The sequence below is a fragment of the Enoplosus armatus genome, chromosome 8, assembly GCF_043641665.1.
Source record: "Enoplosus armatus isolate fEnoArm2 chromosome 8, fEnoArm2.hap1, whole genome shotgun sequence".
In the NCBI taxonomy this organism is placed as follows: domain Eukaryota; kingdom Metazoa; phylum Chordata; class Actinopteri; order Centrarchiformes; family Enoplosidae; genus Enoplosus; species Enoplosus armatus.
The window spans coordinates 12986220-13001721 of NC_092187.1; the positions used below are offsets into that span (position 1 = coordinate 12986220).

General features: G+C 41.2%; 2 protein-coding genes and 1 long non-coding RNA gene across 3 annotated transcripts; 2 read left to right on the forward strand and 1 right to left on the reverse strand.

The window, feature by feature from the left end:
* The first annotated feature begins 677 nt into the window (after positions 1 to 677).
* Positions 678 to 1961, forward strand: dnajc22 (DnaJ (Hsp40) homolog, subfamily C, member 22). The gene is made up of 3 exons (XM_070911176.1): positions 678 to 1227; positions 1347 to 1639; positions 1785 to 1961. Exons 1-3 carry the CDS (start codon positions 678 to 680, stop codon positions 1959 to 1961), a joined length of 1020 nt encoding a protein of 339 aa, XP_070767277.1.
* A 726-nt stretch (positions 1962 to 2687) lies between these two features.
* Positions 2688 to 7674, forward strand: ikzf4 (IKAROS family zinc finger 4). Its single transcript, XM_070910383.1, is given in 9 exon segments — positions 2688 to 2720; positions 2723 to 2809; positions 4347 to 4401; positions 4499 to 4606; positions 4717 to 5019; positions 5178 to 5345; positions 6112 to 6264; positions 6429 to 6560; positions 6808 to 7674. Coding segments are annotated over 9 exon segments (1848 nt in total). The 3' UTR covers positions 7617 to 7674.
* Positions 4443 to 5482, reverse strand: LOC139288922 (uncharacterized). Its single transcript, XR_011597450.1, has 3 exons — positions 5428 to 5482; positions 5137 to 5329; positions 4443 to 4991 (listed from the first exon to the last, which is right to left on the reverse strand). It is a non-coding gene; the product is annotated as an uncharacterized lncRNA (long non-coding RNA).
* Positions 7675 to 15502: the final 7828 nt, after the last annotated feature.

Here is a 15502-nt window from a genome sequence, read left to right on the forward strand (position 1 = left end):
CTGCTTTAAGGCCGCAGTGCAATTTCATTGTCATGATCCAAAGTCCAACTGTTGCAACAACATGCAACAATTTCAACTACGGAAAGGACTGGAAAGGATTTATCGGGTTAAGGATTGAAATTATGGGATCAGTAAGTAACCTAGCTATTATTAAACAAAACCAAATGAGTCTTAAATGTAGCCTATTTTAAAGACTAAATAAATTCAACAGTCAGTTTGATATAGCCTTTGGATTTACTGTGGATTTGGCCCATAGAGAAAGGTTGGTGCCTACTATCTCAATTTCTATCTTTTTGTACAACATGTGATGTGTTTCCCTCAAAAATGTGTAATAACATGATCAGTTACAGCCTGCTATGTTTTGGATCACGTAATGACAATGCCCATCATGAGCTAAGATAAATCCCTCTTATATAATATATTATTTAACCAGGGGAGTGGAGCGCAGAGATTAAACATCCCTTTGAGCGTCCCGGCCAAGATACCAGCAGCACACACATCATAGAGAAAACAGTATAACACAGCATAAATAATAAAAAAACTGGATTGTCAAGAACTAACACATTGACATTGTTTTGACTTGGAGGTAAGACTACACTCTTCTGTTTCTTCATTGCAGGTACTCATCAAGGATGACTAATATTCACCTGTAGGGACTGATCCACTGAGGGCAAAGGATGGTGAAAAGTGTAATGGTAGCCTATGCCCTCTGGGTGGTAGGTGGGCCTTTGGGTCTGCACCATTTGTATTTAGGAAGAGACAGCCATGCTCTGTTATGGATGTTAACCCTGGGAGGATTTGGGTTTGGCTGGGCCAGAGAGTTCATACGCATTCCTGCATACGTTGGTGAGGCCAATCAAGATGCAGAGAAAGAGAGAAAAAGACCCCCCACCACAGTCCCTCCGTCTGTAGGCCCCGTCAGATTTGCTGGGCAGGTGTGTGTTGGGATCTACTTTGGCACCGTGGCTCTGATAGGACTGAACTCCCTCAGTTTCTTCTACCTGATCGTGCTGCCTTTATGTGTGGGTACAGGGGTACACCTGGTGTCCTGTGTTGGACAGCAGACCTCTGATCTCCAAAAAACTTTGACTGCCTGTCTCATAACCTCCCCAATATTCTATGGCAGCACCTTATCGCCTCTCCCTATAAGCCTGGCTGCCAGTGTCACTGCTGCGCAGCACCGCAGGTTCAAACCTCCACAGACACCTGGGAGCAAACAGGAACTAGGTGAGATGATCTCACAAATATGAAAATATCTACTGATTTCCTTTTACACCTTAATAACATTGCTTCTCTCAGATTTTTTAAGGCCTACTAAAATTACATTTATTTCTGTCTTTGTCCAGGTCCACGTCTTTACAGGCTCGGTCTCGCCTGGCTGGCCTTCTCTGCCCCGCTGGGTTACTGTATTTTCCATAACACCACAGCCACACTGTACTACCTGTCTGACTGTGTGGCAGCACTGCTGGATATTTTCTGGTTTCTGCCTTGGCTCAGAAGTGTGGTGGAGTACATTCTTTTAATGCCATATCGGATCTTGTGTTTTGTTACTGGAGGGGGGTACTATGAAGAGGCTTGGAGGAAGGTGCTGGAAATACTGCTCAAAGAGTACACTGAGGTGGAAAAAGAGGCACTGCAGGTGAGCAATCTCATAACTCTGGAAGGGCTATATAAGTGACAAGTTAAGACAGTTATAGTTTGAGATGTACACTGTATGTCAGTGAGTAAAGTCAATGTTCTGGCATCTGGCATAATCTCCAAACTGTGACATATTTGTGTTGCAGGTATTGTCACTGGAAGTAGAATCCTCTCTTGAAGAGATAACTCGCAGCTATAGGGAGCTGGCCAAGACATGGCATCCAGACCACAACCCCAGCAAGGATGCTGAGGCAATGTTCATGAAGATCCATGAGGCTTATGAGGTCCTTCTACGACGGCACAGACCTAATCGATTCAAGTAGTTGCCCTTCATTCTTTCCTGACTTCCCTGAATAGTTGCAAGGACACACATCACATTGTTTTTGAGTTATTATTCTCTATTTGTTCATGGAACATGAATAAAGAGCATGCACGGAGACTTGCATTGTGTTGACATTACCACTTTACTTCACAGCTGTCTGATTGGTTACTTGGCAGAGTTGGTCTCTAAAAACAGTTTGCTGCCACCTTGTGGTGCTACGGTGTAACATCACCATAAACTATTTCATCACAACAATTTTACTTATGTGTTTAATGTGTGCTTGCTTGCTATTAAACACTTAACCACCACTGCCAATCACCTCTCCTTTATTTTCACAGCGTGAACACAAAATTAATTACTAAATGATATACTAAATGTGTAATAAAGGTATATAGACAGACGCTAAAGAGAAAGAGACAATGTAAAATAACCCGCCTACTCCATTCTCCACTAGCATTTCCGGAAGAGGCATTGATCATCAACAGTGTCTGACTTTTTTAATGAATAATTTTACTAAATCTAGGCTTACTGACCACGTTGAAGCCAGTATTTCTCAAAACCTATATTCATGCGCAGCAGTCTACAGTCTGCTGTTGAGCCTCTGAGTTCTTCTCATGGCATAAGCCACATTTTTTGCCACCTGTATCCGGAGCTGACATGCATCGATGCATTCGACAATCACTGAATCAGGAGCTCTGTTGTACAATTATTCGGTCTGTATCCCAGCATGGGCCCGGAAGTTGTTTGGGATTCCCAGGTAAAAAAAAAAATCCCGGAGATGCTGTCGTCGCCTGGGAAAACAAACAGCTATCCAGACAGTTAAAAAGGAAAACACCGATCGGTCGCCAGGTAAGGAAGAGGCTTGTGGACTTCACCGCGGCGCTCGGTAAGACCATCCATCGGTATTAATTTGGAAGTACGGCATGTTTTCGAGTAGTTGGTAGGGTGAATGCCATTTGTCGTGTGGTCGGGTGCCATAGCAACGGCTCATGAGAAACATTGTATAGCTCAGGCCAGTTTGACGTGCTCGATGTTGGATGACAGCTGCGTTCATGCGGACAATTTGGACAGTGGCAACTCCTGCAACACATTGCCGTTGTGTCTCGCCGTTGTCTCGACCGTCCGCGAGCCGATCGGTGCCATAACGGACCCAATCCACCGAGCAGCTTAAACAAGTAGTCACGGATGTAATGGAGAGGCATAATACTTATTTGAAAATGTATCGCTGTATGTTTTACAGCACAGTCGCCCGTGTCGGGCAGGAGGGATTGTCAGGCGAGGGTCGGCGCTGGTGCGCGTCCCTTTTTTAATCGCCGTGCCCTGGTGTGACTGGCGCGTCTCCCGGCTGCAGCAGCGCCTGTTGCTCCCCATGCGCGGCCAATGCCAGGATATTAATTTTCCCTGTGATGTGTTGTCTCCGCCCCCCCACCCCTCGCTAGCTCCATAGTCTCCTCTGTCCATTGTTGTCATCCATTTCAGCAAAAGGTGCAGCATTGTACATCTGGGTCTGTTTGCCTACCTCTCTCTTTTTTTATGAAATTGAATAGAGCATCACATAAAATCAACATATTGTATGACTGGAGATGTTGTAACTCAGCACCGCCAGTGTTAAGAGATTGGTGTGGTCTACATACCTGCTGGGGAGTAACATGTCACCTACAGTAAATTTCCCGCATTATTTAATTAGCCGTATACAGAGGGGGTGGACAAAATAATAGGAACAATTAACAATAAAACAGAAAATTGAACGTAACAACTTCATCTCAGCAAAATTCAATATTATACGATTTGTGAAGCTCTATAGCCCTAATATATATGTATAATCACATATATCTATGGATTATCTGCACTGCTGATTTTGCACATACATTTATAGACACTGGTTAGGGTAACCAACTATATCTAGCTTTCTAATTTGGATTTTGTTTTAAATCTTTTCTACTTATATGTATTATTTTCCTCTCTACCTCTCTGGTCTTGGGTTCTTGTGCTGCTGTAATGATGTGGGATCCTGGGATCTGTGAAGTTTGATCTCATCTTAATATCTTACTATTTAATTTTGTTGAGATTGTGTCAAAGCTTCAAATCAAAAGCGCAGTTTTTGGGGTTGTGGCTTTAGAGTGTAAGGTGTTCCAGCTATTTTGTCCACCCCCAGTCGTTTTAACTCCTCCTCCGACACTCTTGGCCATTAGCTTTCTATAAATGTGGAGCCTCTCATATTCATTTGCTGGCCACGTGCTGAAGAATCTACATAATACAGAAATAGCAGGGTAGAACCCAAGTGTACTAGATTAGTTTATTACAGGGAACTTATTATTAGACACATTTCATGTGACTAAGATTAGGAAAATTGGATCTTTTCTGTTTTTAAATCATATTTCTGTAGGCATCTGGTGAGAGAATGAATGCTGATGACTGCAATGGACGCTCATATGCACAAGGTAAGATAATATGTAAAAGGAAAAACTACTATACTTTCGTGTGTAGTCTCCAGACTTTAATGTTTACTTAAATAACGTGGACATATTTGTGTTTCAGGTAATGGAGGAGAGTCATCAACGGAACAGGATTTTTATGGCGGGTTGCAGGGCCCTTCAGCGAGATCTCCAAACAGTCAGCAGTCCTCGCCACAGGGCTCCCTTAGTGGTCAGTTGTCAGTCCTTTGTTTCACTGTGGCCACATGGTCTGTATATAATTCTTCATTACAATTATGTATGAAAGTAAATGTGCTTTTCCCTCGTCCTCTCTCTGCACAGCAAACTCCATCAAGGTTGAGCTGTGCAGTGATGATGAGTCACCAGGTGCTCCACGGCCAGGGAACAGAGAGGCTGTGAGGGACGACAGCAGGAGGGATGACAGAGGGGACCCCATGGAAGAAGGGAGCACTGAGTACACTGGGGCTGGAAGAGACAGAGTGAGCATTTACAATGAGATGGCCAGTCCGAACGCCGCTTCACCAGGACCTATCCGGCTGCCCAACGGGAAGCTCCAGTGCGAGGTGTGCGGGATGATCTGCATCGGACCCAATGTGCTGATGGTGCACAAGCGTAGCCACACAGGTGAGAACAAGCCAGCAAGGCAGTGTTAATAACAATGCAAGACAAGTACAGTTAATGGACAAAATGTATCATTATCCTAAATATCATTACATAAAGGCAATAATTCAGATGATTCACCTCTAAAATCCAAAGTCTAAAGTCCATCCATGTGTTCATAGGTGAGAGGCCGTTCCACTGTAACCAGTGTGGAGCTTCCTTCACCCAGAAGGGGAACTTGTTGCGCCACATCAAGTTACATTCGGGAGAAAAGCCTTTCAAATGTCCCGTCTGCAACTATGCTTGTCGCCGGAGAGACGCCCTGGCTGGACATCTACGCACACATGCAGGTAAAATCAGTGAGCTTTAAGAGCAATACAATAGTACCTAACACATCAAACAACAGCATGAAGCGATTTTTCATAAATGTACCTATTCAGTTATTGAACCTGATGGATGCAGTTATTCCAGAACAATATTATTCCTTATTGCGATGAGGTATAATGCATGCAACAACGGTAAGCGGTAGAAGTGGGGATTCATTAGAATGGTCCATTTCCCCCTTCTGTGAAGCTCAGAGGAAATCGGTCTTCTTTACCACAATGTACTGTAAAACACGACAAAATATGACATTTACCATTTTGTGAAAACAGGAAATCCTGCTGGTGCTTTCAATTTGTGAACACATATTCAACAGGTGTTCACATACAGACATGGTACAGTAGATCTAGGTGGATCTCTGCGGGTCTCAGGGTTCATTTTCGAAGAAAAGATTCTTGCAAACTGGATTTCAGCGAATTGACGTCAGTCTTTCCGATGCTTTGCCGAGATGAAACGTTGCGGTGAAGGTTTAGGCGTTTTTCTGTCGTCACGGGCAAGCAACATTGAACAATTTCAGGAATTGCCAATCAATGGGGAAATCCATTCTCTCAAACGTAGCTTATAAGAAGTTATTTTCTATAAAAATCCCCTCCCACAAACATAGAAATAAACAACACCATTATAGTAGTTTACATGCTATTTCTCGTTCATTCGAGCAACAGTATCTGTCGTCGGGGGTGACATTTTGGCCATTTTGTTGATCTAGGAAGAAACATTTTATTCTCTGAATTGCAGTTTCTTCTCCAACGGTGGGAAAACCGTTCAAGTGCAGCTACTGTAGTCGCAGCTACAAACAACAGAGCACACTGGAGGAACATCTGGAGCGCTGCCATAGTTATCTGAAGAGTCTGGACCACCAGACAGCAGTCAACACAAAGACAGCACAGGGTAACACATCACACAAACATGACACCCACTAACTTTTATAGACAATACGCCTGCAGGTTTCTGCATGATTGTAAATGCAATAGATTGAATAAAGCAAGTTTAACATATTTATACACATAGTGACTTAGTCAGTATATTGATGACACAGGGCTTTTTGTTCGCAGGTGAGGAGTCAGTAAATATGGAGACAATTACTAAACCTGTGCTCCAGACATCCAATGAAAGAATCCAGTGTGTGGACAGACTGGCTATTAGCATCACCAAACGCAAGAGGTCAACACCACAGAAGTTTTTGGGTGAGTTTTTCTTAATATGACAAGCTGTTTTTGTTAACCTATTACACATACCCATTCAATTATTAATTTCAATTATACAATAATAATGATATAGCTTGATAAGGGGCTGATAAAGTACCTGGTCTGGCATCATAAAAATTTTTGGTCCATGTTGCTCCATGAAAATGGTCCAGATGGAGCAGATGAAGTCAATCCAGAAGACCCTCCATCTTTAACATTGTTTATTACTAATAAATCCTTTTCATAGGTGAAAAGCACATGCACCTTGACCTACCTGAAGCACCTTACGAATTGTCCTCTGGCTCTGAGAAGGAGGGGGACCTCATGATCTCTCAGCCCTCTGGGGACTCTGCTGGGTTGGCTGGTTCACATCTCCGAGGCGGCAGAGGTAAAGGGGAGAACCATGAGCCGCCTGCGCTCCCTCCTGCCTTCCTGTCGGTACGCACAGGTATGGGCTCCATCAACAGCAACATGACTCCTCAGGGCCCCCGAGCCCATGGTGGAGGTGGGCCGACAGCAATGCCTCCCGGCCTGGCTGGGCGGGAGGCAGGCGAAGGCCGCGATGACCAACCCTCAGCCCACAGCCACACCGCCTCGCCCAACGGCTGCCCCGACTCTACAGACACAGAGAGCACAGCAGAAGAGCAGAGCACAAGGGCTACAGCCCCGACAAGTACCTCCAACAACCACCACCTCCACTACCAAACCCTAACACTGCCCCGCAGCCATCCCACTTCCAGCCCCAGCCAGGCCAAAGACTTAGACCCAGAGTGGGAGAGAGCTTGTCCTGTACCCCCCAACACAATAAAGAGGAGCCCTGGCACACTCCTTTCTTCCAGGGAGACTGTGCAGGTGTTAGACAGGGATGGCCGCCCAGTGCGCTCCTTCTACTGCCGGCACTGTCGCATCCTCTTCCTGGACCACGTCATGTTCACCATCCATATGGGTTGTCACGGCTTCCACCAACCCTTCGAGTGCAACATCTGTGGCCACCGCAGCCAGGACCGCTACGAGTTCTCGTCCCACATCAGCCGCGGAGAGCATCAGGTGGGCTGAGGAGAGGGGACAGTGGTCAGGATGTGTTGACTCTCTAAAGTTGTGGGCTCACGTTTGTTCTGCACCAGATAAGTTGCTTTAAATCCATAGTGTCAGTAAAAGGATTTGTGTTTTTATTGTGAGAATATTTATGAAACTAAAGCAGACGCGAGTGAAAAATCTTTTCACCGCAACATTTAAAGTTTAGTGGAGGCAAATTACATTCTATGATTGATTGCACTCCCATATCAAAATCATCTGGCAAAACTGCTGGTTTTGCTTCAAAAGTGCCTTCTTTGGGGATTTCCTCTTAACTTAAAAAAATGGAGGGGAACTGGTGCTCAAAAATCTTGACTAGCCATCTTTTGCTAAGTGATTTAGTTAGCACTTTTGAAGGGTCATGTGCACAGGCAGTTAAGAAAAGCATGTACATTTTAAGAATTATATTTGGTATGCTTAGTATGCACTAAGAGCTTTGTTTTTGTGGTTGAAGAGGGTATTTTGTGGAGTGTGTCAGGTAAGCTTAATATGCACTGAGAGCTTTGTGCCTCTGGGTTTGGGAGGAGCTTTTGTCACAGACGAAGCACAGAAATGGATTGCCTTAACTCCTGCGTACTGCTGCAGGAATACATTGTTTACAGCATGGTTCCATAGTGTGTGAAGTCACCTCAGAAGAGAGAATATGTGCAGCTGCACAGCGAGACTATCAGGACAAAGCAAAATCATGAAGGAAAAAATTCACTTGAAAAACATTCACCTGAAACGGGGCGTTCAGGGCTCAGATGTAAAATAGGTTTTTGGATTTTAAAGTGAGCCTTAGAATACTGGTGCAGATCAGACCACGAGCCATGTAGTGTACAGTAAGAGCCTGACTGAGATGGCCCAGGGTGCTACACCTATACAGGATTGCACTTTTAGGTTTCCTGCTTATATATGAACATCTTTGCCGAAGCACTTGATGGCTTTACAATTTTTTTTCCTGTGATTGTTCTACTGCACTGATAAATCGCATAGTACTCACAATAATTGATCATCTAATTTGCAACACCAGTGTATTTTTTTAAATGGAGCCAGCCTTCTACAGAAGCCCACAGCGTTGCACTGGTTCTGCCGTCGACACTCAAGTTTGCTGCAATGTGTGACTGAGAGTTAAACATCAGTTCAACTAAAACAATTCTTTTGCGGTTTTTGCAGAGATTTTAAACTATTTGCATAATGTAAGTGGATTAACAAATGAATTATTTAAAAATTAATTAACAAATCAGTTTGGATCTGTTCAGTTATCACTTGTGATTATCTATTTAGTGTCGTTTGTTTCAGCCTTGGTGTATTTAATCAGCTATATTCCAAATCTTATCCAGCATATTCCTCAAGTCCATGAAATGTTACCTCCTGCTTCTTTATAGCACCCAAAAACCTTATTGCTACAGTATGGTGAGTTATCTGATAATGTTAATATTGGGAACACGAATGAGACCAAACTCAGTATTCTTACTTGTTATTGTGGGTTTGCTGCTTCATAGTTTAACTTAATTTCCTTTGATCGCAAGCAAAAAATATACTTGAAACAGTTTGAGAAAAAAAGTGATCTAAAAATGCACTTGGTTTGATAAGTAGAGAAGTGTGTGTGAATGGAATATAGCATGTGTGCTTGTCATTTTCTGCTTTTCCCTGAATTGTGAATTATTTTTTGAAATGTGAAGTAATTTCAAGAAGTGAAAATGAGGCATGGGTTTTTGTCTCCTTGTGTGGACTTTTCAATGTTATACGATATTTTGTGAATGACGTAACATGACAAAACACTTTACCTCAAAGTTAAAGATGTACAACTGCCTCATTACTGTATTTCAAAAAGTCATGTTGCTTTCCAAGATGTTCTTGCAGTTACAAATGCGTGCCCCTCGATATTCTCAAAACTTTTTACTGTCAATAAAGTTAAGTTTATTGTAAAAGTGATTTTCTCTAGTTTGACTATGATGGCATCAACATCTATGTGCTTATTGTTCACTCGCGATACATTAAGAGTTGAGTTTCTTGCTGTCTCCTGCGTGACAATACAAAAGAACAAGACTACATATTTAAGTATGTATTTCACAAAAATAACTTTTAAAGTTCTACATCATACAGGCTTTGCAGGGTCTCACGGGAAATTGCTCCATAGATATACTGATCATATTCTATCTCTTTAACTGTGCTTACTACTACTAAGAAACTGCATCTTTCAATTAACAGTTAAAGTTGAGTAGAAATAAAGGATTCACACCATTCCTCTAGATTTTTAATTTACACAACCATGTCCATCAGTCCATGTCAGATATTAGGATGTAAAGAATTGACATTTAAGATCTGGGTAGCCACCTGTAACCTGTATGATATATTTAGTTAACAATAAGAGAAAGGTTTATATTGCATATGAACCCCTGGAGACTAAAAACAGTTGGAACAAATATTCCAGTGTTACTTAATGTGATTTAACAAAAGTTACACAAATTCCCAGCTTAAAGTATCTGCAGCACATAGTGTACATAATTTCAACATTTTGCCAAACAATAATCATTTCCCCATGATTCATCATAGCTTAATTAAGTCGCTGAAAAGTATCTGCAGTATTGAAAAATGGATATGTTATGTCGAGCAGATCACAAGTTTTGACACTTAACCACTTATCATTCAAAATTATAGTAACTCGATTTGACAAAAGCGGATAAATCTCGGATGTGGATTGTAGAGTATAGGAAGATCAAATAATGTGAACATAGAGCATCGAATGTGAGGATCATTTAAGGATGTTTTTTAAGTTCAGGATATTAGGTTTAGAAGATTAAAAAAAAACTTAATTGCAAATAAATGATTAATAATTACATTCTGTCCTGTCCAGCATCATTGAAGACAAAGTCCAGTGTAAGTATTGGATGCTGTAATGGAAGCCCAATAATTTATTTTGTCTTGAAACTTTCAGCTTTAACTTTATTGTCCCTTAGGGGCGATTTGTCAGCCAGGTAATACATAGCCTGACATCGCCAGACCAATTCGCATCTGCCAGAGCAAATAAAACATGAGCTCGCAGGTTCGTCGGGTTCCCAAGCTAGGCAACACACAGAACACACACAGGCTTGAAAATAAAACATAGTAAATACATCAAAACACATCACAAATATGTACAACAATTGCTCCCGCACACACAAAACACAGACCAGACGAACTAGAGACCAGAGCTGTCCATAAATGACCCTCCCATTCAGCACCATGTTCACATTTTCAATTTAATTTTACATCTTAAATAAATAATTACAACTTTCAAATTAGTTTGTCACAGAAAACACATGCTGTATCTTGTAAGCAAGGAAAAACAATATACAGTCTATACATAAAGTGTCACTTTAGTAAATCTGAAAAAGTATTTAACATTTTTGCGCTGTCTATACTGAATGTTTAGACTTCAGACATACAGGTAAGCAGTGTATTTCTTCTGAGAAACACATTTGACATACAACCTAAAAAAACAACGAGCACTGAACGGGGCCAACTTCAAGCTTAGACTGCTTTATATTCACATGACCTTTTGTCCTACATGACAGACCGTTCTTTGTTGTGTCTGTTTCAGGTTTTCAGGTTAGTTTTGACCTTTTTTTTCTCCCCTCTGCAACGGAAAATCTGTTTTGGCTGCTCCCACATACAAATTCCAGGTGCAATTCAAAAAGTACACGAATAAAGCCAACCCTGCAGTGGATGACAACATTCAACAGCACAAATAATCGCAATGTGTGCAAAAGTCACTGTATGTGCAAATGATTAACCTGTTTATTGAGATGTGCATAGTCGTGGAAGTGTTGTTATTGTTTTGCCTCCCCATGCACACAACTGTTAAACTTAGTGCAAAGTTGTTTTGGCGATTTATCAGTTCCCTTACAGAAATTCTTAATATTTATGACGGCTGCATTTAAATAAATATATACAAATATGTATGCTTCAGTGCAGCCATCGCCACCCTGATGAAGGCAAGAAAGCATGGTGTACTGAAGGAGAGGTCTACGATGTGTTTTCATTTTAATAATCAGGGTATTCTGGCAATTTTCTTACCCTTGACTAAATGTTCAATTCAAAACCACTTCTTAATGCAGCAGTCACTAGATTTTCTTATTTTTATTTGCAGCCTTGATGTAAACAGCTCACGAAAATACCACATTAACATCCCCACCCAATGCACTGCTTCTGTTTGGGTTTGCCATTTTTCAGTCTGGCTGTCACTGCCTTTAAAAATTGTGAAGAAAAATGTTTTCTTTCACATTTTCATAGGATGAAAGCAGTCTGCTGTGAAACAAAGCAATGCACACATTGCATTTGAATCATTAAAGCTAATTTGAGGATTTGGCACGTCTTGAGAAACGTGCGTACTTGTGGTATGTGCAGCTTTTACAATTCTGAGGAAATAATCTGCTTGCAATCCCTATGTGAATATGAGTTTGAGTTGTGAATTTACAGTTACAAAGAATTGTCTATCACCTGTCTTCAACAGGAAGCTTTCAGAGGGCATGCTCCTCTGTTGGATTCTCTAATTTGTTTGTTTTTGCACGTTTTACCCAATTTACACATCACTACTGCATTATATTTGACTAATTTCCAAGTATAAGTTTTTTTTATTGTTCTATTTTATTTTCAATGAAGCCCCAGCTTTGCATTTATTTCTGTACGGTGTAAAAATCAATCTCCAAAGACTTGATACTTTTACGTTGCTGTTGTTTGATACGGCACTTGAAAGCAAAGACTACTTTGAGCCAGTGCACTCAAGTTCTAGCGGGAAGTTCAGACATCTGAGAATCCAGGTTGGTTGACAAACAGAGCCCAAAGCCGCGTTGTCAGGTGTTAGGATGTGCTGCTTTTCTCTATTTTACATCATTGTAAATTGAATATATTTGGGTTTTGGAGTGCTGAAGATGTCACCTCAGGAAATGTGAAATTATAATGGCCACTTTTAACTATTTCCTGACATTTTATAAACGAATCAATCAATTGATTCATCAAAGAAAGTATAGATAGGTTAATCAGTGATACTGTCATCTGTAGCAAGTGGCTGCTTCAGAGGTACATATCAAAAGGTTGTAGTAATTGTAGTAAAGTAGTAAAGTAGTTGTTGTATAAAAACTGTATGCGATTTGTAATTAATGGGCTAAACATGCAAAAACAGCAGTATGGCCCTTTTATCCCCAAACTTAAACCAGACAGTTAAAAAGTCTAGTTTTTTATTTTCATTTCTGATCAGTTAATTGATACAGATGACCAAGAATAAAGGATTTGAATTTCATTTTACTCACAGGTGGTCATTGTTATAACATATCATTGTTTTTGGTCTATAAGTTATTTATTAAGTTACAGAAACGTGAACAAATGACCCGATATCTTGTCCAACGTTACATCAACAAACACTGGTTGAGAACTTGTACACTAAACACAGCTGCACATTGTCGACCATGAAACCAGCCCGTCTCTGTCTTAAACTGTGTTAGAGGTCCTTACTTGTTTTGTTTTCTCCTCCACTGCTTCTGCTTCTGTTGCTTCTTCTTCTTCTTCTTCTTCTTCTCAGTCGTCGTGTTCTTCTTCTACTTTCTTGCGGTTGGCAAACAAGGAAATACTGCTTTGCAGCCACCAACTGGTATGGAGTGAGGGATCGTATCATTCAACTGCTCATTCAACTTGTTCCGAGTATTTAAATCGGAACATCTGGACTCTGAGAAGGACTATTGTCAATCACTGAGTAACTATATTTTAAACTTATCAATGAATCTTGAATCTGAGCAGGATCCTGACAAAGACTTTGTGAACAATTTGTGTTCAGAATCGATTTAACTTTAATTTACCCAGAATTTGATACTTCCTCTGTTTTAAAACTGCTTCAAGGTGCATACGTTACCTGCTAACGTTAGCATAACTGTTGCATTCACGTAACGCTGACGTTACGAGTTCGTTAGAACTTGATTCGAAGCTTCAGGTAACCGTTAAGCTACTTTACTCTTATCAACTGCTCATTTAACAGCGGTTAGCTTAACGTCACGTCATTGTATTGCCATGTAACGTTAAGTCTTTTCATTCATTTTCCGATAGACTAAAGTTAACCCTGTGCTGAACATGGATATCAGGATTTCCTCACTTAGCAGTTAAGATAACGTTAGGGCACTCTGAGACTACTAACTGGCTAACGTTAACCTAAAACTCATTTTTCCTGCCTAAAATAACAAGTAAAGTAACAGTTAGGTTAAAAAACTCAGCAATGCATCTTCCTTTGTAGCCTGTGTTCGCCTCATTCTGTGTAAATAACAGGTGAAGTTTGTTTTGTTTGAGCCAACTTAAAGTTTGTAATTAGAACCTTATTCCACAAGATGGCAGCCGTTTACAATTTCCAAGTCAGCGCTGCTCCTTGACGCTTGCTTGATTTTTGAGGGGTCTTTGTGCCCTCGGTATTGTCTTAAGGCAGCACTACGCAAGATCAGTGATGACCTGAGACTACACAGCAGTAAAAACTCACAATAACTGCAACACAGGGCCACTTATGTATTTAGCCTATTCTTACTGTAGGTTCTTGCTGCAGCTTTCCTCTGCACTCCACATGAAGGTTAATTTGGAGACTTTGGGAAAATGTAGGCCGCTGTAGAAAATGTTCGAAGGTAACATTTGATATCTGTTATAAAACCTGTAATGTATTCATCTTGAAATGGTTGACTCATTGGCTCATTAGTTAGCATTATTGTCTCAAGAAGGTTATGGGTTCAAATCCCAGCAGGGCTGACTGTTTGTGTGGAGCACCCTTTCCTCAGAGCTAACTCATAAACAGTTAGAATAGGTCAAAAACACAGGTCGTATTTCCCAAGGGCAATAAATATCTCCTGTCATTATAATTCCTTCTCCAGGGACTCAGGGGAGCATGCCAAATCCTGTACAACCTTGAAGATGAAGACGAAGAAGGAAGAGTCTCAGGGGACCGAAGTCCATTATAAACAAGGCAGGGGACCCCCTGAAGAAATCTCCAGACCCCTGCAGTGCAAACACAGGTGAGCACTTGCACTCATTTATACCTGGACTAATGCGTGGATAAAACTGTGTATAATTCACTTGACTTACATCTGCCCCTCTACTGCACAGTACTTCATAAGCCACCTCATTCGTCTATCTTCAAAAAAGTGAATCAAGCTGTAATCAAACAAACGTGTTTATATCCCAGATGATTTACGAAGGAAACTTTCTGGCTGCTAAACAAATTTGTAGCTGGTAGCCTATCAAAATCGGAACAATTATTCTATCAAGCCTACACACCCATTTGTCTTTTAGAAGATCCAGATGCCAGAAGACGTTATGACTAGCAGCCAAGCTAAACAAAGATGTGTCCCAACATGCTTGCTGTTCAGAGAATCTGCTAACTGCAGCTTTTCCCTGAATGGGCTGCAATATGCACATGATATTAATGAATGTACTTATTGTGCCATCTCTATTACACAAAGAATGAGTTTATTTTTCAGCAGCCGAGTGTCAACCTAGGGCACATCCAGGTGCACTCAGGGTGCAATTAATCTTTCAATAGTCTCCTATGCAAGGCAGTGTTGAGGGTTTAATGCCCTTTTGGAATTTGTTGATAGTGGTAGCATCCCAAATGATGACATTACGCAGCAATTTTCATAATTTAACTTTACACTTTGGACATTGCCCATGTCAACAACATGCAGCATTTAATGTCACTAAATTAAACACATTTGTACATAAAATCACAGCACTCACGGCTTCTGCAGTGTAACTCACCCAGCTCATGTATTACACTCACACAATACTCATTTAGGGGCCAGAAGGAACGTTTTAGGATGCAAAATGTACTGAAAGGCTGCTGGCACAGTTAGCAGGACAGCTCTGGCTCTGGAAGTGAT